General features: G+C 41.3%; 1 protein-coding gene across 2 annotated transcripts in view; it reads right to left on the bottom strand.

The window, feature by feature from the left end:
• Positions 1-25,483, bottom strand: part of COL19A1 (collagen type XIX alpha 1 chain) — a 1,307,565-nt gene that overhangs the window by 250,778 nt on the left and 1,031,304 nt on the right. For both annotated transcript variants that reach the window (XM_075340245.1, XM_075340246.1), the window contains exons 37-38: positions 22,091-22,144; positions 19,947-19,991 (exon numbers count right to left, since the gene is read on the bottom strand). In XM_075340245.1, coding sequence (XP_075196360.1) covers positions 19,947-19,991; positions 22,091-22,144 — 99 coding nt within the window. The remainder of the gene's footprint in view (positions 1-19,946; positions 19,992-22,090; positions 22,145-25,483) is intronic.

Consider the following 25,483-nt stretch of genomic DNA (forward strand, 5'->3'; position numbering starts at 1 on the left):
ATAAAAGACAAAGAAAACCCTCTTTCACCACTTTACTAATCCCTAAACACCCATTCAGGTCCGACGTAATCCACACGAGGTCCCATGACACTTTCACCTCTGCTACATCGGAAGATCACAGTGAGTGGCGACAGACCACGACCGCTCTTTGTCAGCTCCACTGAGCAAATTAAGTGAGTTGCGCTGTCAGCGGTGACAACACTCAGGTTACCCACAGCCACAGCTCTCAGGTGGAGGACTTCAGCTGTGGCCGCGAGTAACCTGAGTGACGGCACCGCTGATCACGTGGCTCACTTCAGTCACTCAGGGGATTTGCGGTCACCGGTGAGTCATTTACTGGTGACCACAAATCAGGCCGCGACACACAGAAAGAGCTGCGGGATGACAATGAAGTCGGGTGAAGTTCATCTGAGTTCATTTTCATCGCACCACTCTGTCTGTGTCTGCTGTCAGCGGGCATGTAGCAGAGCTGAATTGCTGTGGGACCAAACTGTCAAAAATGCAGCCTAAATGCATGTGTTTTGGATGCATTTTGTTTTTACAGACGCAGTGTTTAAAGTTGCCCAGTCTGCCAGAGGGTGTGTTTTTTTCTGCACTTTACAGAATGAAGTGTGTGCATATGCCTAAGCATGTCTGGGGCATCTTCAAACAGAAGGTGGAGGAGCACAAGACCTCTAACATCCACCAGCTCTGTGATGTCATCATGGAGGAGTGGAAGAGGATTTCAGTGGCAATCTGGGAAGCTCTAGGGAACTCCATACCCAAGAGTGTTATAGCAGTGCTTAAAAATAATAGTGGCCACACCACAAATTGACACTTCGGGCCCAATTTGGCCATTTTCAGTTGCGGGTGTAATGACTTTTTGTTGCCAGTACTTTAGACATTAATAGCTGTGTGTTGAATTCTTTAAAGAGCTTGACAAATTTACATTGTTATACAAGCTGTACACTGACTACTTTACATTGTATCAAAGTATCATATCTTCAGTGTTGTTCCATGAAAAGATATAATAAACTTTTGTGATATATTGTATATTACCATGTAACTAAGCAAACAGAGTGCCATCATTGCCTCTTTTTACAGGGCCTCATTTAAAATTATTCCTTCTTAAAATCAGCACTGTGCTGTCAGATGCATGCCCACGTATTTCATTTACATGTGATGGGGGATATGTCTTCTTTTTGCAGAATGTGTTATTATAATATTCAATTGTAAAGTGCTGCTGAATATTTTGGCGCTAGAGACATAACATGTATTATTATTATGAATCTTTCTCAATAATTTGAATGTTTTTAAAGTAAATTTTATAATGCATTGGCACCAATTTTTTTTACATACGCATTTGCATAGAATTACTTTACAACCTAACATTCTATTTCTATCCAAACATATAAGCTTCACTATGATTTGATTGATTGCATTGCTTGCAGTCCTTTTGCAGATTTTGCATTTCTGTCTCTTTTGACACCATTCTTTTATGCATGTCACGTAAGTCTCTGGATGGTTAATTTCTCTTTTAGGTACTGGAAGGCTGCCATGGCCAATCCTGAGCAACCGACAGATTTTGATTTACTTTTCTATAGATACATGAACAAATTGGCTTTGGATAAAAAATGCATCCAACTGTTCAGTGCTTTAAGCATAAAAATGAATATTCTGTAAACCTGACGCCAAAGATGGATTCCCTGCATCTCAGTTTCAAGATGGATTTATAAAGTAAATTGTTTGTAAGAATATGTCAGTATGCCTTACTCCACATAACATGGTTAAGCCTAGCGGCTGGCAGATCTTCACAATGAAGCCATTTTTTAACTTTTATCTATAGTCAACAAAGCACCTAGATGTTATTAGTCTTCTGACTACATTCCCTTTTGTTACAATTTTAATAGAAGAAAGAAAAGTAGAAATAAATAAACCAAAGGCTATTCTTTCTTCTTTGTCATCACTGAATTTCACATATTTCTGTTTATAAAAGAGAGGAATCTGTATATAGTTTATACACTGTGTTCTCTACTGGAGGTTATATTACTAGACTGTATGTAACATGAAAAAAGCAATGATGACAACCCACAGCATTACTGATGTCTTCATGTAATATATATGACTTTTTGTCCTTTATAAGGATACTGACCACTTTATATTCCAAGGACCTCATATCTCATAATCTTTTGTTAATTAGTTACTTAGAATCCAGCCAAATAAAACAATTTATGGCTAGTAACAATGCCAATAGCGCTATTCATTTACTATACAAAGCGAGGTCTATATGATTGATCTAATCTTGAAAGGATGCCTCAGGCAGACAGTTCTGTCTAATCAATACACCACTGATGGTCACACATAAACCTGGAGGCTACTCTGGTGGATAACAAAGTTCACATGACATTACAATATGCCTAACACAGCTTAGACCTTCTGCAACTACTCGTATCTTGTGGAACAAGAAGTAAAAAATGTACTAAATAAAAAAGGAAAAAAGTACAACTAACGTAGCTTAAACAATATAATCACTAATTTACAGGAAACACTGGAATGAATGCAAAAAATAAAAAAATAAAAATGGAAGACAATGAATACAAATGTATTATATGTAAAGCATACAGTTATTGAAAATACATGAAAACGCAACTAGCAATTATGGACATTTACCCAACACATGACTAAAGAGACTGAAATAGAATATATACTTTTTTAGCATAATAGAAAGGACATTAATAATTGTATAAAAGAAAAAAGGATGTCCAGCTCTTCAGGCAAAGAAAACCAAGGTCTTTATTTTATCATGCAGATGCAACGAATGACATGACCAGCACTACGCGTTTCAGGTGAAACACTCACCCTTAATCATGATTAAGGGTGCGTGTTTCACCTGAAACGCGTAGTGCTGGTCATGTCATTAAGGGTGAGTGTTTCACCTGAAACGCGTAGTGCTGGTCATGTCATTCGTTGCATCTGCATGATAAAATAAAGACCTTGGTTTTCTTTGCCTGAAGAGCTGGACATCCGTTCTTCTTTTATGCTATATCGGGCTGTGGCAGTGCCTGTCCGTGCTCCAGGACGAAACCGGGACTGAGCTTCTACACGGTGAGCTGATACACATATTGGATATTAATAATTGCCATAAATTTACATGTCTTTTCATTATTTAAAATTGTGCAGCACTAATTTTTAATGGGGTTGTGCAGATATAAAAAAACAGTAAATAATAAAAATAAAAAAGATAACCTTTTAACTTTTCCACAAATGCATAAAGAAGCACTCCCATCAAAGTTTTTATCCTCTTAATATATTGCAATCATCATATTATATAGAACTATGTACTTACAATTGCACATTTTGCTTTTCTACCCAGTTAATTCTTCTCTTTACTATTAAATCTTTGACATCACGTAATTAAAAACAGATTAACTGAATCAATCTAAGCTCTGTGCAGGAACGGGACATCTCTTTTCCCTGCATGAGTCATCTGCCTCTTCAACTCCTGACCAAGTTGCTCAGACACTAGGTCACAGAGGTGAGGGCATATAATGATATCTTTATGTTACGACACACCATGACCTCTGAGGCCCAATGTCTGCAATCTAAACAAGGTCACCAGGTCTCAGACATCACAGTGAAGTCAAGATGGTAAAATGTACCAAAACCTCTGAGGCCTGGTCACTGCTGTTCTTGAGTGAGGACATCGGCATGTGACTGTACAAAGCAGAGGCCCTAAGAGCCGGCTGGTGGGCAGTGAACACCAAAGGCAGCAGGTGTTCTAAGACAGGTAAATGGTGAAGTATTATGTTTGCATTTCAATAAATCTATATTCTGGAGAATACAAATCTTGGGAAAATTCAAGTAAAATTAAATTCCATTCAAATAAATTTCCCCATGTCTAGTAGTTAATGATGCAACTTGACCTGAAAGTTATAAGAACATGATATGTGTTTTCTCTGAAACATGGGGAAAACATTATGTTTTTAAGCTGAAAGGAAGTCATACTTTGAAAACAGGGACTTCTGTTACCAATGCAGCAAATCCACATATAAATTATTTGGGTGAGTGAATTTTTTAAACTGTTTTCTGGCTACAAGACTGACATGACAAAGCAAGAGGAAGATAAATTGGTTATGGGTAGAATATAAGGAGCACTAGAAATTGATACAATGATGATGCATAGAAAATGAAAGATGTATGGGAGGGATATAAATTAAATATACCCAATTATTTTTCTAAGACACATATTTTACTAACACGACAAGTTTCAGCTATGCAAGGGAATTGTTTTTCAGGTAATATCACATAAAATCTTAAATATAGAATCTGTCTGCTGAACAATTACTACATTTTTGAAGGTCTTACTTTATTTTTACCCTTTTTCTCTGTGTTATCTGGTAACTGTTAGTATGCAGGCTGACTGCAGCAGCCAGTAAAAATGAGAGAAGGGTCTTATTTGGTGTATGTTGTGGGCCTGCAACCAGGTTCAAGAATATTAGGCTGGGTTAGGGGTTAGCTGTCAGGCTGCAGATTTGCTTAGTATAAGGCCCGTTTCACACGTCAGTGAAAAACACTGATGTTTTTCACTGGCGTGTAAAACACGCACATGTCCCTCCGTGTGCCGTGAATCATGGCACACGTGGGTTGTCTAAGTGCAATCCGCGCTCCGTTCTCCGTGGCCCGTGATTGCACTTAGTAATCAACTCACCTGCGCCCGCTCCCGCTCTCCATGGTGCTGATCGCTCCCGCGGTGCAGCATCCGGCCGGCGCTGACCCCCGCAGCAGCTGCTTCCGGGTCGGCTGTGTCGCGCATTCATTAATATGCACGACAATAATGAGCCGGCTCAGAAGCAGCAAGCTGCACGGGCTGCAGAGGACATCGCTGGAGTCGGGTGAGTTCAAATGTTTTTTATTTTAAAAGCACATTTTTTTCTGGCACGTGTTTCACAGACCACACCACTGTGTGGTCCGTGGGACTTCAGTGATGCCAGAAAAAAATGGACATGTCTCCGTGCGGCAATCACGCACACGCGGGTACGCCGCACGGAGACACGTGCAGTGAAAAATCACTGATGTGTGAGCAGACCCATTCATTATAATGGGTCTGCGTATGTCAGTGATTCTGGTACGTTTAAAAAAAAGCACAAATGTACCAGAATCACTGACGTGTGAAAGAGGCCTAAGAAAGAACTTTCTTCCAAAACAATTGTATCTGATCACATTTCCACCAGATATGGAAGTATGTGCCACGCTCCCTTTTACACCTCCAACAAATCCCTGGTAAAGAAGGGAACCATTTGTTGATTTGGGAGGGTGAGACATACCATCTTGCAATAATTTTGTAGGCGTTTTCTTGCACCTTTACACAATGTGATGGGCCAAAGAACCTTCTGTAAATTTGATTCAGCTCTTTCTCTGAAAACTGTCTGCCCAAGTCATTTTCCCATAATAAGATATATGCTCGCTTCCGCGGTAGCTTATTAAAGACTAGTAACTGTTGAGTCTGTGGCTGTGATGGGTGAGAGGAGGATGTTATCAAAGCTGAAAGCTATTATGTGAAATCCCCTCCACCCTCTGCATGGAACTGTGGAGGGCCTGAATAGCTCCTTCAGTCAGAGACTTATACACCCGCGCTGTAGGACAGAGCGCTTTCGTAGGTCCTTCTTTCCAACTGCAGTTAGATTGTATAATAAATTGTGAAGTCATCTTTTTTAATGGATAATTCAACTACATAGCCATTGTTAATATGTATTCTTTTTATATATATATATATACTGTGGGATTAATAAAGTTTTATCTTATCTTATCTCTTATCTTAACTGATACAGTTTTGAAAGGACTTTCTGGGGGGTTTGGTTTGTGTGATCAGATTATCAAAGACAGACAGCTTTCAAATGTGCAGGCCATTTGGCAAATATGCCTGGATTGTTGACCTTAATCTTCCATATTGCAAAAACTTTAGTGAGCTTGGAGAGATAATCTGGTTGAGCCGAGCCAACAGTACTAGTGCTCCGTCTTCTATTACTGATTCCACTGACGTGACAAGCATGTGAAGTTGATCTGGGGTGCATGTTTGTGTGCTGTCGGAGTATTGTTTTGGAAGGTCCATAATTTGTACTAATTGAGAGGGTCAGGAGATTAGATATTCAGCCTGGGCTACCCATGCTTGAATCACATTCTTAAAGATTAGGTTACTCATGGTCTGGTTTTGGAGAATGTATATCATGTATTTATGATGCTATTTATAGCATTAATCATTGCTTGAAAGCTACTCTCCTTTCATGGTGCTTTATGTGCAAAAATGGTAAATCTTATAAGTCTACTTATGATAAAAAGTAGATGATAAAAAAAAAACAAAAAAACAACTTAATAGTCGATATGAATTTGTGGGCTTTTTTTGTTCTTTATTTTACTCCTTGTAGTAGGATGACAAAATGTATTTTGGTGATTGTCCAGTAATGGGTTATTTCTAATTGTTTTAACATTTTTGCCTCCTACATAAATAAACGTTTTGAGATAAAATAAAAAGCTTACATTTCTATTTATTTGGCGGTGAGCTCTATTTATCGTGTGGTATATTGTTCTCTTTAACCATGCTCCTTGTCCTATATGATTATATATATATATATATATATATATATATATATATATATATATATATATATATATATATATATATATATATATATATATATATTATCATACACCTAATATTTCATTTGCTTGGCAAAGAGCCACCATTGTAGCGGGCATAATCTACAAGGTAATCTATACTGACGTTCATGTTAAAGTTTGGAGACTGCTTTATTCTTTTCAACAAAACATGATAAAAGCCTATGCACAAGTAAGATCCGTTGAGATTTTTTTCCCATCCTGTCTTCCTACATGCCCAGCATAAATTGACTGTTGAACGTGAGATGTAGACAGGAGAGAGAAGAGCAGAAGGACTTAGCATGAAGTGGAGAATAATTAGGCTTGAACAAAGTACATATTTAACCAAAGAATTAACAATATGCAAGTTATGGAGAAGCAGCTGTTACAGTAATTGTCATTTGTGGAGACAGGAATTGTTATCATTATGTATTTTTTGTTTTCTTCCTTCCTAAAAAAAGAGTTGTATTTTACATTGATACGCATCAGCAGCTGTTCATGTAAAATCAATGAATTCATCCATTATAAAAATTCAGGGACAATTATCAGTGACCCAAATATTCTGATTTAAAATTAATTTAATTTCGCACAAAATAGAGTTTTCAGTCTCTTTGGAACATTTTGTTTTTAATCAAAACACAAATTCACACATCATTTCTGACATAAAGTCTTTTAAAGAAAGGTCATGCTATTAAAAGCTTGCTTAAATTTGAGGTTCGATATGAAACCTGCACTAATGCACAACAGTCCTGAACTTTCTGGCAAAAATGTGTGAAAATATAGCTCAGAAATGAATAATACTAATAAAAAATGATGGATGCCAGAACATTGCATTGATAAGGATATAATGGCCAAGTATCGGTTATTAATAGAGGCACGGAATACTAATGTTGAATATCAGTGCAATAATGCTGTTTGTTATTCCAATCTATGAATGACATAATTTATTAATATTTTATTTTCTAAAATCTTCTAAGCAATTATACGTTCTACTACAAAATGTTACAAATATTTCTTGTTCAGAATTTATTTGGAGTCATTTAATATCAGAGAATCAGCAAATCTCTGTAATTGCTAGATAATGCTGTACATGAATGGTAATAGAGTTACTAGTAGATATAATATAGCCAAAACAAGACAATGCAAACTGGTTAAAACATTCGACACTCGTCCAGTACTCGCTGCATCTTCTGATCCCCCGTCATTTGCTCATTTGGCCTATCACATTTCAGGTGTGGCTATATATACCTTCCTCATGCTGATCATCTCTGCTGGCTATATTTCTATGTGGATTCTGCTGGGGAGTTCCAGCCACTATGCCAAGGAATTTTGCCTGTCAGATGGAGATGAGCTTGGTACTTGCTCTTTGTTGTCTCACTTACCTAACCTATTCCTTACTCCAGTTTATAGTTATGCTATAGGAGGCAATTTTTACTGACAGCAGCTATTTCACCTTCACTAGTGCATTTGTTTTATATTTCCATACCTTGAGTTCTTACTATCTCTGCACACTTTCCCTAGCCTGGGTTATAATGCTTTGCTATTCCCCTTCTGGTTCCTAAGGTGGTGCGAAAAACAATTCAATGGCATTTCAGTAGAGATGAGCGAATACCGTAATATTCGTATTCGCTATACTCGTAACAAATATTTTGTAATATACTTGTATTCATTACAAATAGCAAGTACAATGCAAGTCAATGGGAAATGCAAGTAATTTTCTGCTGGACACAACAAAGAAGTCTGGGGGCCTGAGGAAAAGGCTGAAATGGATAAGAAAGTAGTGAAATTGAATGGGGAGAGCCTGGAGAATATGCCTGCATGCATTTCTCACTCACATATGGTTTCTGGGATCCCCTGAAGCCACACGAAAGAACTTCCGTGTGGTTTCAGTCTATCGGTGCCCCTGCAGTCTATGTCGCATTGCCCTGGTCAGTCCTACAATGACTCACACAGCAGTGTGCGAGCAGCTGCGGGATGTGTGCTGACATCAGGAGGTTAGCTCAGATCATTACCTGCTGTGATAATTTCTGCTGAACTCCTGACATCAGCGCTCACCACTGACTTCCATGATGCCGCGTTCTCACTTCAGGTCTCGAGGACGGCCCGAGACTGTGACTAGTGGTGACATCACGGGCTCACGGGACAGTTCGCATGATAATACGACAGCCATGGAAATTAGTGACAAGCGCTGACGTCACGAGTTCAGCAGAGTTCATCATTGCAGGTAATGAACTCAGCTAACCTCATGATGTTAGCGCTTGTTATGCCTTGCAGTGACCTGGCCTGACCTAATGATGTTAGCTCAGGTCACTGAACTGCTCTCCCAGCCAATGGGGAACATTCCGTTCTTCATTGACTGGGACAGTGAGTATGATATGGTTCGTCATGGGACTCCCTTATTGGATTACGCTGGACCCAGATTTGTTTTCTCTTTTCAATAAATAGGTGAAAGAGGGAATGTTTTAGGGAGTGTTTTTTTTCAAATAAAATGTTTTTTTCTTGTCTATTTTTTTTTATTACTGACTGGGTTAGTGAGGTTGGGTATTTGATAGTTGCCGGGACATCACTAATGGCAAGGCTTGATGCCAGGTGACATTACACAGTTGGATTCAACCCCATATATTACCCCATTTGCCTATGCACCAGGGCAATGGGATGAGCTGTGGAAAAGCGCAAAGATTTTCACATCCAATGGATACGCACTTCTGGGGCGGCTGCTGCCTGCTAATTTTTGCTGGGGAGTTTCCAATAACCTTCAACCTCCCTAGTCTGAGAATACCAGACCACAGCTGTCTGCTTTACCTTGGCTGGTGATCCAATGTGAGGGGGAGCCCATGTTTTTTGTTTTACATTATTTATTTAATTTATAATAACAGCCTGGGGTGCTCTCTGTCTTGGATTACCAGCCAAGGTAATGCTGCCTGTCATGATCTGCAGGCTGCCACTTTCTGTTTCACCTCAGCTGTGTACAAAAAATACACATTTTTTGGGGTAAAATAAATAATTTGTGGCTAAAAACAAAACTAAACAGCCTTTAGTGCCACATGAAAGGCACTAAAGGTTGCAAGATTATAAAAAGCAGGGGAGTGGGACATTTTACACAAATTTGGTCAAATTTGCAGGTACCTCTCGTTTAATGAAAGAAAAACCCACAATGGTCACAGAAATAACTTGCATCTGACAAAAGTAATAATAAATCTATAAAAATGATCAAATGAAAGTCAGATATTGCTTTTCAACCATGCTTCCATAGAATTTTTTTAAAAAAAATAAAACTCCTGAAATAGGCCTGGACAGAAATGATGGTACCCTTAACTTAATATTTTGTTGCACAACCTTTTGAAGCAATCACTGCAATGAAATGATTCCTGTAACTGTTAATGAGACTTCTGCATCTCTCAACAGGTATTTTGGCCCATTCCTGAAAAGCAAACTGCTCCAGTTGTCTCATGTTTGAAGGTTGCCTTTTCCAGCCGTCATGTTTCAGCTCTTTCCAAAGATGCTCAATAGGATTTAGTTCAGGGCTCATAGAAGGCCACTTCAGAATAGTCCAATGTTTTCCTATTAGCCATTCTTGGGTGTTTTTAGCTGTGTGTTTTGGGTCATTATATGTTGAGTATAGTACACACCGTGTCACCAAACAGCACAGTGAGCATCTGTAGCCCTATATACAGGCCCACTGACTGATTACAAGATTGTAGACACCTGTGATGCTAATTTGTAGACACACCTTGATTTACCATGTCCCTTTTGTCACATTATTTTCAGGGGTATCATCATTTCTGTCCAGCCCTCTTTCATGAGTTTTAGTTTTTTAAAAATTCTGTGGGAGCATGGTTGAAAAGCTATGTCTGACTTTCATTTGTTCATTTTCATTTATTTCTGTGACCATTGTTAGTTTTTCTTTCATTAAACGAAGGTTACCAACAATTTTGACCATGTGTGTATGTCTATCTATCTATCTATCTATGTATCATCCATCCAGCTATCTATCTATCTTTCTAACTTTTGACTGTATGCAACCCTCCTTCTGGTTTTTTTTTTTTGCTGTCAGCAAAAAAAAAAGGAAGGCACATATGTAAAATGGACCGTATACATAATGGAACAGATGCAGTTGCACATGGATGTGCATTGTTTATAAAAATTAGTCCTATGGGCTGCGTCATGGTTGATGCAGGGACTCACCATCAGAAAATCCTACAATGACAAATAGTAGTTAGGCTGGAGTAGGAGTACTTTCCTGGTTTGTCTGCCACTGCACAGTGTTTACAAAAAATAGCCCTATGAGCTGAGTCATGGTTGACACAGGAAAGAAATGGCTTTATATGGGAAGGGGTGGACATTACCAGCAGTAGTCAAAATGAACATTTTGGGGGAATTTAGCTTGGTTTGCTCTCATCTGGAGGGATTACAAACTGTGGAGAAATCAAGTCCTTGTTGAATTTAATCAGAGTTAAGTGGGCTTTACACGCTACAATAAATCTTACGATGTGTCGGCGGGGTCACATCATAAGTGACGCACATCCGGCATCGTAAGTAATATTGTAGCGTGTAAAACCTACGTGCGATTGCGATTGAACGAAAAACTGTTCATGGCATGCACGTCGTTCAAAAGCTAAAAATTGTACGTCGGGTTGTTTAATGTTCCCGAGGTAGCACACATCGCAGTGTGTGACACCCCGGGAACGATAAACAGCAGCTTACCTGCGTCCCGCAGCTCCCGCCGGCAATGCGGAAGGAAGGAGGTGGGCGGGATGTTTACGTCCCGCTCATCTCCGCCCCTCCACTTCTATTGGCCGGCTGCCGCGTGACGTCGCTGTGACGCCGAACATCTCTCCCACTCCAGGAAGTGGATGTTCGTCGCCCACATCGAGGTCGCATGGAAGGGTAAGTACGTGTGACGGGAAATAATCATTTGTGCGACACAGTCAACAAATTGAACGTGCCGCACATATGATGGGGGCGGATATGATCGCATACGATATCGTATGCGTAATTGTACCATGTAAAGCAGGCTGAAGTCTGTCTGCATTTTCTGTGGAGAGGCGTGAGCGCCTATCAGTGATGATTGCCCCAGCAGAACTGAAAACATGCTCTGACATCACACTAGCAGCCGGGCAGGACAGCCCCTCCAAGGCATATAAGAGGAGAGGTCGGGCCAATTGTTCAGCTTAGATACCCAATAATTAAAGGGAACTGAAGTGTCAGAAAGGACACAGGTATGATCATTTAAGTACCCCTTGACCATGTTGTGCAACTTCTCACTCCCTGGCATTGTTACAGGCACAGATAGCGCTTGCTGATGTCCTGGTTTATTGAAAATGACCCAGTTTGTGCAGACTCCCCCCCCATCTCTGTTGAACCTGGTATTGGGGTCTCTCGCCATTAATCCTTGGTGTTAAAAAAAAGCCGGTAACTCTGCCACCAGCGTTGTCTGAGGGTGAAATTTTCATCAACTGATCTACAACGACCCTCTTGAAGGATTCCATTGGGCAACCTTTTGGTGACTCCAAAAGGAGAGAAGGAAATTTCTCTTTGCACCGTGGGTCCAGGAAGGTGGCCAACCAGTATAGATTATTGGACTAAATGTGTATCACGCGAGAATCTTGCCACATACACTTATACATGAACTGTGACATATGGGCCAAGCTGCAAACAGGCAATGGTTATGTGTCCCCACCAGGAGGAGCAATACCCATCCTCTCCTCATGCTGACTTGCCTCCTCCTCCTCATAAACCTCCTCCTCTCCAGCCCATCCATGCTAGATAGACATGAAGCTGGGGGTGAGAGTCCCCTGGGTAGCACTGGGAGTCCCCTGGGTAGTACAGAAAAACAATTCTTCCTCTTCCTCTTCCTCCTCACCTCCTCATCATCACCCAATGTTACCTCAGAATATTGGCTTGGCTGGGTACTATCACCCATTGGGAAATCTGGCTCCATAGCCACATGCTGGATAATCAAAGTTTCCTCTTTGAGATTATGCAGTGATTGTTTCAACAGACACATCAGCGGGATGGTTAAGCTGATAATAACCTGATCACCGCTCACGACCTTGGTGCAGTACTCAAAGTCCTCAAGAACCTCTCAAATGTCAGTGATCCACACCCCCTCAATAGTTGTTATGTTGTTGTTATGTGTGGTGGCTGACTCTCAGTCTGATGGGCATATTGAAGCTGGTAGTCAGCTACTGCCCTCTGCTGCTCAGTAATCCTTGCCAACACATAGAATGTAGAGTTCCACCAAGTGGGCAGGTTGCACATGAGTTGATAACTTGGCAAATTAAAGCACTTTTGCAGCACTGTAAGACCAGCAAAAGTGGTAGAGGAATGGCGGAAATGAGCACTAATACAACGCGCCTTTTCAAGTAGGTACGGCAAGTCAGGGTATATTTTCATAAATTTCTGAACAACTAGGCTCATCACGTGAGCCATGCATGGCCCATGTACCAGCTTGCCAACCTTTAAAGCCACCACCAGTTTATGCCCATTATTACAAACGACCAGGCCAGGTTGGAGGTGCAGTGGGGAGAGCCACTAATTGGTCTGTTCTTTTATACCTTGCCATAGCTCTGCTACAGTGTGTGGTTTGTGACCTAAACAGATCAGCTTCAGCAGAGCGTGTTGCCGCTTTGCCGATGTGCTGCTGCACAGCTCCCACCTTGGCAGTGATGGGGAGGGTAATTCAGCAGAGGATGAGGAGCAGGAGGATGAGGAGGATGGGAGACAGGAAGTGGCATATTATGAGGTTGAAAAGCTGGTAGAAGTTGGGCCCACTATTCTTGGCGTGGGTAGGATGTGTGATGTTACAGTTTGCGACTTTGTCCCAGACTCCACCAGGTTCACCCAGTGTGCCGTGACAGATACGTATCGTCCCTGTCGACAACATCTTGTCCACAGGTCTGTTTGGTGGACTTTCCCAGTTACAGCGTTGGTAAGAGTACGGTTGAGATTGTTTAACATGTGCGGGGACGGCGCAATGGGCAAAATAGTGGCAGCTGGAAACACTATATCGTGGGGCAGCCACAGCCAAAAGATCATGGAAACACTGTGTTTCCAGAAGCCTAAACAACAACATTTCCATGGTTACCAATTTGGCAACGTGCGAGTTTAGGTTTTGTGACTGTGGGTGTGTGGCTGGGTCTTTACACTTCCTTTCCAAGATCTCAGGCATTGACAACTGGATGCTTCCCTGGGACGAGGAATTGGATGTGGTTGATGTTTGCTGTGTCTGTGCAATTGCACCTTGTGGGCAGGATGTATGAACTCCTGCTTCCTAGATAGCAGATTGTGAAGGATTTAGTACAGGCGACATGGCAGTGGTTTGATTCGCAGACACAAATTTGGTACCCTGGTGTTCTGCCCACCTACTGGGGTGCTTGGCTGCCATGTGGTTCTACATACTGGTGGTGCTCAGGTTGCCTTTGCCTTGGCCTCTGCTCAACTTGGTATGGCAGATGCTACAGATTATAATGTTTTTCTCTGAAGGACTTTTAGAAAAAAACTTCCAGACAGCGGTTGAATGCCCCCTTGCCCTGACTTGGGCCACACTGGGGGTGCTCTTGGGAACAGTTGATCCAGTTCTCACTTTGGACAAACCACTACCCCTTGGTGCCTGTGTTGGTGCTACATATCCATCTTCCTCTGTGTTGCTGTGCTGGCTATGCATGTCAACGGTCCAGGTCGATCAGTGGACTCATCATCGACCCCCTCGTCTGCCATCTCATCCTCCTTCCCACTTGAGATTGTAGCCTGACCTGATGGTAACTGTGTCTCATCATCATCAGCCTCCACCTCTGGAGACAGTAAATTAGGTTCCTCAAAGTGGCTTTCTTCTGGCTGCAGGTCCTCAAATATTTGCGCATCAGAGCATGCCACCTCTCCATGTCTCTCTTCAATGCTGCACGGCGAGAGGCTAAAGCCAACCAAAGGATACATACAAAACAGATCCTCAGCGTGGCCAAGCTTGGGGTCATACTGTATGTCTCCCAGGACTGATGAAGGGGGTAGGAAGGAGGACCAGGTTGAGGATTGGATAGGCCAGCGTTCTGTGTATCCACAGTAGACTGTGTGGTCGTGGAAGATTGGTTGCTGCTAGACAAATGAAAATAGGCCTTGTCTTCCATCCAAGAGAGAATCTGCTCTCGCATGTTTACGTTCCAAACCGGGAAATTTGGCAAGGAACATACTGGATGCATCAAGCTTCTTCTGACCTAACACAGACTCAGTGCCTTGTCTTCCACCATTGACAACACCACGCCCACGTCCACTTCCGTGTCACTTAACAGTTGCCTTTTTTGTCATTTTGAGTTTTGCTGACATATCTGCAGATGTTGATAGCCCAAGCCAAGGAAACGTTGACCCCAAAAATATTGTGGCGAAAGTACAAGTGAGTTTTTTGTACCAGACAAAAAAAAAAGGGTAGAGTTCTGCTTTTTATTTGCAAAAGCCACTAGTAAAATATGAATGTGGCTGATCTGATGCCACAAGTCAGGCTGTGAAACCCTAAATATTGTGGAAACAGGACTGGTGTGTTTACTGTATCAGGCAGCACTGGTTGCTAGAGTACTGCTTTATAATTATTTGTAAAAGCCACTAGGAACGTATTAACGTTGCTGATCTGGACGCCACAAGGCAGGCTGTGAATCCCTAAATATTATTGAAACAGAACTCATGCTTCACTGTATCAGGCAGCACTGATTGCTAGAGAACTGCTTTGTAATTATTTGCAAAAGCCACTAGCAACGTATTAATGTGGCTGATGTAGACGGATGTCACAAGTCAGGCTGTGAACCCCTAAATATTGTGGAAACAGGACTGGTGCTTTACTGTATCAGGCACCAGTAAATGGTAGAGTACTGCTCTGTAACTATTTGCAAAAGCCACTAGTAACATATTAATGTTGCTGATGTAGACGGACGGCAAAAGTCAGGCTGTGAACCCCTAAATATTGGGAAAACAGGACCGGTGCGTTTAGTGTATCAGGTGGCACAAAATGCTAGAGTACTGCTTTGTATTTGCAAAGGCCACTAGGAACGTACGAATGTGGCTGATGTGGATGAACCAAGCCAAGCTGTGAAGCCCTTAAAATTGTGGAAACGGTACTGGTGCGTTCACTGTATCAGGCAGTACTGATTGCTGGATTACTGCTTTGTAATTATTTGAAAAAGCTACTAGCAACATATTAATTTGGGTGATCTGGATGCCACAAGGCAGGCTGTGAACCAATAAATATTGTGGAAACAGGTCCCTATTCCCTACCTAATCCACAATATCTCCCTCCCTGCTGTGACTTTGTTCTGTGCTATCAGCTCTTAAAAGAGATTGTATTCTGGTTTCTGGATAGTACTATGGAGGTAGTGACACACACTGCTTTAAACACTGTCCCTCCTTAGAAATATGTCCCTTCATACACTGTACTGACCTATGCTGCAGGCAACCTTAAAAAGGGATTTTTGTGTTATTAAGAGATCTACACTCTCCCTAGCATCTGCTTGCTCTATCCCTACACTGATACAATGCTGGCTCGAGACGTAATGTGTGCAAAATGGCGGCAGAAGGTCTTTTATAGAACTTATGACGCTGCGCGGCTAGCCAATTACAATAATGCCACAACCAAGATGGCTGCGGCATTGTGATTCGTTAAGAAGCCCAGCATGTTTATTAGCATTAAATTAGGTGCCAAAACGGCTGGGCAGGACATCTGAATTTAGCGAGGCGAATACACCATTACTCGCAATATAACAAATAGTCCGTATACTGTACTATTCTGCGAATAGTGACAAATACATTTGCACATCACTACATTTCAGACAGTCTGAGTTGTGATTTCCTAGTGTTGCAGCCAAGTTTATTCCAGCCTGTGTAGGTAGGTGTCACAAGGTACTTTGCAGCTAAAAATACTAGTCTGTTCAGGAGCCAGTTAGACCAGGTGCAGTAGGTAAGAGATGGGCTTTTTTTTTACCCATGTTGGAATATTCATGTGCCTCACGGGCACATGTGATGGGGTGAGGACACTGTTGAACTCCTGTGTGCTTGAACAGAACATTCCCAAGCAACATGACACCTGGAAATCAAGCACTGTGAGGACCGAAGGTTCCAATGCCAGCAGTGGGTTATCAGAAGATTCAGTGAGCACCGGACAGGTGGTTGTGAGTAGTGAAGGGGCCAAAAAAGGGAGTAGAAGGTGAGTACAACAATTCTTTTCAACTTCTTACATAATATGTTTATTATGCTCTAGACCAGTGTTCCCTAAGGCCCGCTTTACACGCTGCGATATCGTTACCGATATCGCTAGCGAGTGTACCCGCCCCCATTGTTTGTGCGACACATGCAAATCGCTGCCCGTGGGGCACAAAATCGCGTGGACCCGTCACACTACCTTCCTGCCTAGCGACGCTGTGACCGGTGAACCGCCTCCTTTCTAAGGGGGAGGTGCGTTCGGTGTCATAGCAACGTCACTAAGCGGCCGCCCAATCAAAGCGGAGGGGCGGAGATGAGCGGGACGTAACATCCCGCCCACCTCCTTCCTTCCTCATTGCGGGCGGCCGCAGGTAAGGTGAGGTTTGTTGTTCCTACGGTGTCACACGTAGCGATGTGTGCTGCCGCAAGAACGATGAGCTACATCGTTACTGCAGCAGCAACGATAATTGGGAAGAAGGGGGGATGTCACGGTTGAGCGATTCAAAATCGCTCATAGGTGTCACACATAACGACATCGCTAAAACGGCTGGATGTGCATCACAAAATTTGTGACCCCAACGAGATCGCTTTAGCGATATCATAGCGTGTAAAGCCACCCTAACTCCAGTCCTTAAGAGCCACCAACAGGTTTTGGATTCATCACCTGTGCAGATGATTGTATTATCGCCTGTGCAATACTAAGGTAATTCTGAAAATATGCACTGTTGGTGGCTCTTGAGGACTGAAGTTGGGGAACATTGCTCTGGAGTATAGAGCATAATAATGGACATTAAATTGGTGCAATATAAAATCTTTGTGACTCAGGAAAAACTGTGTAAACAGGTGAATTGAATTTTTTCCGGAGTCGCTCATCTCTTTTGGTTATCATTTCTACTTCATCCTCTAAACTAAAATGTTATGAGAAAAAAAAACACAAAAGAATTTTTTTTTTAAAAATGTCTGGCTCCTTAGTTGTCTAAAGGGGTATTTTAGTTCTAATGATATTGCAACTGCATACTTCTTACAAAAAACAAACAAAAAAGTACAACTTGTCCTAATATATCTTGAAAATATTTCATTTACAGGGAATCTGCCACCACATTTTGCTTCCTCATCTCAGAGCAGCATAATACAGAGACAAGAGATCCTGATTCCAGCGATGTGTCACTTACTGAGATGTTTGCTGTCATTTTGATAAAATCAATGTTTTCTCTGCTGCAGATCTAGCAGTTATACAGAGCTCATGAGTATGCTGGACTACATGTCTGCAGGCCAAGTAATCCTATATTGATACTGCTGATTAAACAGTGATTTTATCAAAACTACACTAAGCAGCCCAGTAAGTGACACACCTCAGCTCTGTAATGTCAGCTGGCATCAAGCCCAAGAATTAGTAACGGAGAGGCATCTATCAGACACCCCCTTTACTAACCCAGTAAGTAAAAACAAAAAAAGACACAGATAGGAAAAAGTACTTTATTTGAATAAGCACTCCCTCATGCACCAATTTATTATAAAAAAAGTTCCCACGAAATTCCATCATATTCCACAATCCACAAATATAGCAGCTCCAGCGACTGTGAATAGCAGTAAAGTACAACTATTCACAGGCCCCGGATAGTGACACCACTCTAATAATAATATTCTCCTGATGAGCACGATTACAGCGATACCAAAAATATCCACTTTTATTATTATTTTAGTGGTGAAAAAAAAATCAAACGTCTGCAAATATTATTGAGTAGTTGAGTCGCCATTTTCTCAGACCAGTAAAATTTTCATTTTTCGGTTGCTGGAGCTGTGTGGTGGCTTAATTTTTGCAGAGCAAGACATTGTTTTTATTGATATCATTTTGGGACTGACATGATTTTTAATTACTTGTTACAGCATTTTTGGTGGAATTACAGCGACCCAAAAAAAATAATTTAGTTGTTTTTGAATTTTTTTTTTGTTTTCAGTTTTTACCAATCCAATTAATGTTTTTTATATTTTGATAGATATGATTTTTCTGGACATGATGATCCCACATAGTGTATTTTTTTATTATATTTATTTTTAATTGGGGCAAAAGGCAATTGATTTGAACTTATGGTTTTTTTTTCATATTTTTAAAAGTTTTTACAGATTTTAATAGTCCCCTCTGATGCACCGATGTGAGCTTGAAGTGGCGTGCCCCCATGCTGGCGTGTGTTAACTCCTGCTGTCAGTGTTGGAGAATGGGATTTAACAGGTTAACAGTTGCAGACGGAGCTCCACTCTACCTGTGATTGTTATTAGCAGGTCCTCACTCTAAAGCGGGCTTTACACGCTGCGACATCGCTAATGCGGAGTCGTTGGGGTCACGGAATTTGTGACGCACATCCGGCCACATTAGCGATGCCGTTGCGTGTGACACCGATAAGCGATTTTGCATCATTGCAAAAACGTGTAAAATCGCTAATCGGCGACATGGGGGTCCATTCTTAAATATCGTTACTGCAGCAGTAACGAAGTTGTTCCTCGTTCCTGCGGCAGCACACATCGCTGCGTGTGACGCCGCAGGAACGAGGAAGCTCTCCTTACCTGCCTCCCAGCCGCTATGAGGAAGGAAGGAGGTGGGCGGGATGTTACGTCCCGCTCAGCTCCGCCCCTCTGCTGCTATTGGGCGGCGGTTCAGTGACGCTTCAGTGACGTCGCTGTGACGCCGCACGGACCGCCACCTTAGAAAGGAGGTGGTTCGCCCGTCACAGCGACGTCGCCGGGGCAGGTAAGTATGTGTGACGGCTGTTGTGCGGCACGGGCAGCGATTTGCCCGTGTCGCGCAACAGATGGGGGCGGGTACCCACACTAGCGATATCGGGACCGATATCACAGTGTGTAAAGTAGCCTTTACACGTAGCCGTTACCCATTGAGTATGGGGCAGGTTCACCCTGTGAGTCCTCTTCCTTTTTAAAGAGGTAATTTACATAGTTCTGTTTTATGAGAACGTTCCACTCATTCAACATGATTAAATGCTGTATTTGCTTGAGAACCTTACTAAATGATGTATCCTCACAGCTAAAATTCTATCACTAAGGCCACAGAGAACTCTCTTACTTCACTATTTATAATGTTTGAAAAAATCCAGCTGTGTAGGCTTTTACAGTAAAGTACTTACTGGTGGTCCAGGGGGTCCAGGTCTGCCTTGAGTACCTTCATTACCCTGTAAGAAAGGATGAAAGAGAGCATTTAGGAGCTAAAAAAGAGCTGATTTCTAGTACCTAACAGCGACCGCAACCCAATAAATGGGGCTGTACTGCTATACCACTACTGAAGTTGATAACGGCTGATCATGTGGGGTGCTGGGAGTCAAACTCCAGGAATCTGAGACTGATGACCAATCCCACCAATAGGTCTTCAATATTTTAAGCAATATGCAGAAACCACAGCATTCAGTGGAACCTTGGATTAAGAGTAACTTGGTTTGAGAGTGTTTTGCAAAACAAGCAAAGCTTTTAACATGTTTGTAACTTGGTTTAAGAGCAAATCTTTGCAAGAAGAGCAAATACTCACCATGTATACTTCCAGTTCTCTCCTTTCACCATGCTCTGACCTGCTTTGGAGGTACCTTTCTGTACATATGTACTGTATACTGTACACAGTATAGCATTGTACAGTATATACTATATAGCATGTCTATCAATTTGTATTTGTGGATAATGTATTGTACTTTCTTTCTGCTAACCAGTACAGCTCATTGCTTGTATTGTACCTCTCGCACACCAACAATTCTATTGTAAGCTAAAGTGCAGTTTAATTTATTTTATATGTTTTGAACTGTAGAGTATTTTGTATTAGTGTACTGTAATAATTTTATATGAACACAGTACATTATTTTGTATTACTGTAATGAGTTTGTATACTGTAAATACAGTAAACATTTTTGAGTTGCAGAACAAATTGTCTGTGTTTCAATTATTTCCTATGGGAAAATTTGCTTTGATATAAGAACTCTCAGAATGAATTATGCTCGTAATCCAAGGTTTCACTGTATTTCATTACATCATAGGAATACCCTCAGGCAATGGGGTTTACAGGGTAAATGGAGAAGACATGATTTATAGCCTCACTCATAGCAGTAATGTAATGAACAGCTATTATTACGTCACCATTTTGTTGATCTGTGTATGGAAATGTGCAGGTAACACACAGATGGATTCAATGCTACCCTGAGTTCTTAAATTAATACTGGAATTTGGTGTAATGAATACATTTACTTAAAATTAAACTAAAAGACAAAAAATTAAATAAAACCACAAACCTCTCTGATTCTAAATATACCACCATAATTGAAAAATCTTATAATCAAGACCCTCACACACATTAGGTTAACAAGAAATGTTGGCTGGGCCCATGGATCTTGAGGATCGGCAGCTGATGCTTTTGTTCAAAGTGGCATAAATCCCCCGTCACATTTAACGACTTTCCAGGGATCCCGGCAACGATGCGACCTGATAGGGATCGCTGGTAAGTCACTACGTGGTCGCTGGTGAGATGTCACAGTCATATCTTCCCAACGACGCAGCAATAATAGAGCGACCGTAGCGACCTGTATAACCATCTCGGTGGTATGTGTCTGAGCTCTGAGTCGTCAACGAGGTCGTTGGTAAGGCGTCAAACACACTGATGAATCCTGCCCAGCAGGACCTTGATGATCAAAAAATAGTCCAGGCCATTCCGACACGAACAGCGATCTCACAGCAGAGGCTTGGTTACTGCTATGTGTCAAACATAACGAGATCGCTGGCGAGGTCGTTGTTGTGTCACAGAATCAGCGATCTCACTAGCAATCTCGCTATGTGTGAAGGTACCTTAAGCCATTGCCAAAGATATCTGACACTCCAGGCTGCAGTTCTCTCATAGTTAGTGCTCCCATATATGAGATAGCTGCTGGCCGAATGATCTTCTAAACCGGATTCCATCAACAACCTCCTAAGATGTATGGGGGCATTAGAATGCAGCATTCTAAAATTTAAAGCTTTGCTTAGCAAGAGTTAAATTATTGCCTATGAAGAAATGTATTTCCTCTGTTCTGTTTCTGAAGTTCAAGCAGAAAAAGAAACTCAACAAAGCTAAATATGTTGTTCAAACATAAACAAAGTTACGTAAGCAATTAAATTAAATTAATGATGTAAACAAGTTATGTTAGTTACATTCATTATTGCAACTGTTTTCTGGTTGCTGTTTCTTCAATACGTCTTCTATTTATTTCTTTAATACAGCTTGTATTTCTTAAATTAAGACATGACTTCTGATCCATACCTTTTCTCCTTTGACCCCCGGAGGTCCTGAATGTCCAGTTCGTCCAAAATGCCCCTGTGAAAAGTGAAAATGTTTAATTTGTAAACAACAATAAAAATCTTTCAGTAACACATTTGCTTTGAAAACTTGTACTTTCGAGGTCGCCCTAACCCAATTAAGTCTCCCAAGAAGCATCTTCTCTTCTTGACTGATAAAACAGCTGCATCCTACTGATAAGCGCACAAACTGAGAGGATACAATGATTCTAGTGGTTGCTTTCTCACCTTGGCAGATCAAATGTAAAGACCCTACCTGGTGTATGTTGATACAGTGACACATTCATTTTGCTGCTTCATTTGAAATCTGCATATCATTATCAATTTATTTTGCATAAATATCAGCACAAAATTTTGCACAGGCAAAGCAAGTAGAAAGTCTGAATCATGCCGCATTATATGGAAATAAATCACATCCTGGAATACATAGTGACAGAAAGCTTACGGGTGACAGTCAGCACCTTGAAAATAGAAAATCTCAACTAGATCTATATCCTAAAAACCTTTAATTAATGTAATTTGCATAGAGACATCAGATATCAGAAATAGTTTGTGAATCAAATCCTATTTAAAATAACAAGATAATATGAGTTTTATATATATATATATATATATATATATATATATATATATATATATATCATGAATATAATTTTCATAATAAATTCGTAGAGACGTTTTGACCCATAACAAAAATGTAATAATAAGAAAATTAAGCATAGTTAAAAGCTAGAACCCTTCTAAAATATTTTTGTGCAGTTTCCCTGTTTTCCTTTTCGTAAAACATTTGCCAGCTCTTTAGACAATTGTGCATACTGTAGGTAGTCTGAGACTACTCTCCATTGTTCCATTAAGGCCTAAGACACACGGCATGAAAATTGGAGCGAGTGGAATGCGATAAAACATCAGATTCCACTCGGACCAATATTAGCCTATGTGCCAGCACCCATGAGCGATTATTTTCTCAGCCCTAATTGCACCGAGAAAACAATTGCTGCATGCTGTGATTCTACTGCGGTCCTGGTTTCTCTAGCAGCCATTCAAGTCTATGGGGCAAGAGAAAAATTGCACTGCACTCGCAGTACATCGGTATACCGCGAGTGCAGTGCGAGAATGGCAATTGCCGGCTACGGAGGAGAGAGGGAGATAAATCCCTACCTCCCCTCCGCAGCACCAGCCCGCCCCTCCACAGCGCCGGCCCGCCCCTCCTCAGTGCTGACCCGCCCTCCGCAGCTAAGGTCCGATCGCATGATCGGACCTCTGTCGCAGTGACACTCGCATGACACTTGGCTCCCGCTGTACTGCCAGCGTAAGCTGAGTGTCATGCGAGGATCGCAGTAGTCCGCCGTGTGGCACCAGCCTTAGGATCCTGCAGCGAGGGGTGCTCTTAGGCTACTGTATGTATTCAGTGTGCTTTCTTGGTTTGAAAAATTCCCCCTTCTTTTGGATGAACCAAAAAAAGAAGGGTGTGTGTCTCAGGCTAGACTTACGATAGGAGATAGTGTTTGGTACTGTGTTGCCGTTAGAGCAGTGGTTCCCAAACTCCAGTCCCCACGACCCCCAACAGGTCATGTTTTCAGGATTTCCTTAATATAGCACAGGTGATGCCTTGATAATGATTCCAACACCTGTTCAATAGTAAGGAAATCCTGAAAACATGACTTATTGGGGGCCATGAGGACTGGAGTTTGGGAAACACTGCGTTAGAGGAACCAATCAATGCCAATTTATGCATTTCGAAGTCTCCGATTTCTTCATCAGGACATTAAGCATAACAATAAATACTAATTACCAAACACCATCTCCTATCGTATACAGTATCTAACTGCAGCAGTTGTTTTCTACATGCCCTTTTCTTCTACCCTGAAGTGAGCACATAGATATTGACCTAAACCTTCTCTCTCAGATTGCACTGTTTTTCTTTTTAGCTCTTTCAGGGTAGACTTGGCACATTGTGCATAGAGATGTATAAGAGGTTAGCATGTCAAAAGGACTGGGAATGCAAGGAACCAACCAAGATATTTTAACTATGCATAATGCATTTATTATAAACTGCAAGGTCACTTTAAGAAATGAAATCTGCTTTTATATGTTAATGCAGAGTATATTTAATACATACAGCTAAATTATGCTAAAGTTGAAAAATAAAACTATTTTGAGCCATTTTCCCCTCTGCATGTTCTATATCCATTTTTCAGGGTACAGTCATAGCCAAAAATTTCAAGAATGACACAAATTTTAGTTTTCACAAAGTTGGCTTCTTCAGTGTTTGTAGGACAGTTTGCATGAACTCTAGATTGTTATGAAGAGTGAGAATTGCAGTTATTCAACTTAATCACAAACCCCCATTACCACTCACCTGAGCATCTACCCCTATTTTGTCAGCATTATTTCATATAGTTTCGTGCTGCAATTGCCTGAAAAAGGACTTGTTGACAGAAACGTTACTTATTTCTATTTCTGGATTGCGATTTCCTTTAAAACCAATATTTGTTGTGAATTTAAAAATGCAAGATTTCTTTTCTTTGCATATAGAGCAAATATGGAGTGACATTTAGCCCAACTATTTAGGCTGTATGGAGGGCCATGATATTATATGGAGTGCCATCATATTGTACGGTGCGCCATCACATTGTATGAAGGGCTGTGTTGGAGCCATCATACTTTGTTGAGATCACTGTGGGGATATCATACTTTGCGGGGAGTATTGTAAAGTCATGATATGGGGCATGTGAAGGGTATTATCAAGGAATTCACATTATGGGTATCTTACTATTTGGGGGGGGGCATAATTGTTGGCATCATGGGGGCCATGAAAGAGATATCTTAGTGTGTGGAAACACTAAGGGGTTTCAATAGGGTCAAAATTACATTGTAAGAGCTGCCAAATATTTTTACCTTTTTGGCGGGGGTGCAATTAGGACTTCTGCTATTGAATCCAATGATTTCTATGTATGCTCCTGACTATGGTATTAACTTATAAGCAGGGCCATCATAATTCTACAATTTAAACAAGAAAAGTATGTTAAGGCCTCTAGCAATGTTGTTACACGCGATCTTGTTATCTTGACACGCCCAGATCTTTGCTATGATTTGCCGAGATCGCTAATAGGTCGGTTTGTAGCGGTCACATGTACCCATCTCACAAACAACGCTACATCGTTCAGGGATATATTGTTTGACCAAGGCGGTCATGTGGACACCGTCACACAGCATTCCACCCAACGATTCCAGCAACGACAGAGGCTTATAATTATCAACCATGGCTGCCAAATCAGAATGCAGTTGGGACCACCAATCAGAGCGGAGGAGGCATGGAGCATTGTTCGTAACGGCACGTCCGCGTCGCTGATGACGG

Source organism: Anomaloglossus baeobatrachus, chromosome 3 (assembly GCF_048569485.1).
Source record: "Anomaloglossus baeobatrachus isolate aAnoBae1 chromosome 3, aAnoBae1.hap1, whole genome shotgun sequence".
Taxonomy (NCBI): Eukaryota; Metazoa; Chordata; class Amphibia; order Anura; family Aromobatidae; genus Anomaloglossus; species Anomaloglossus baeobatrachus.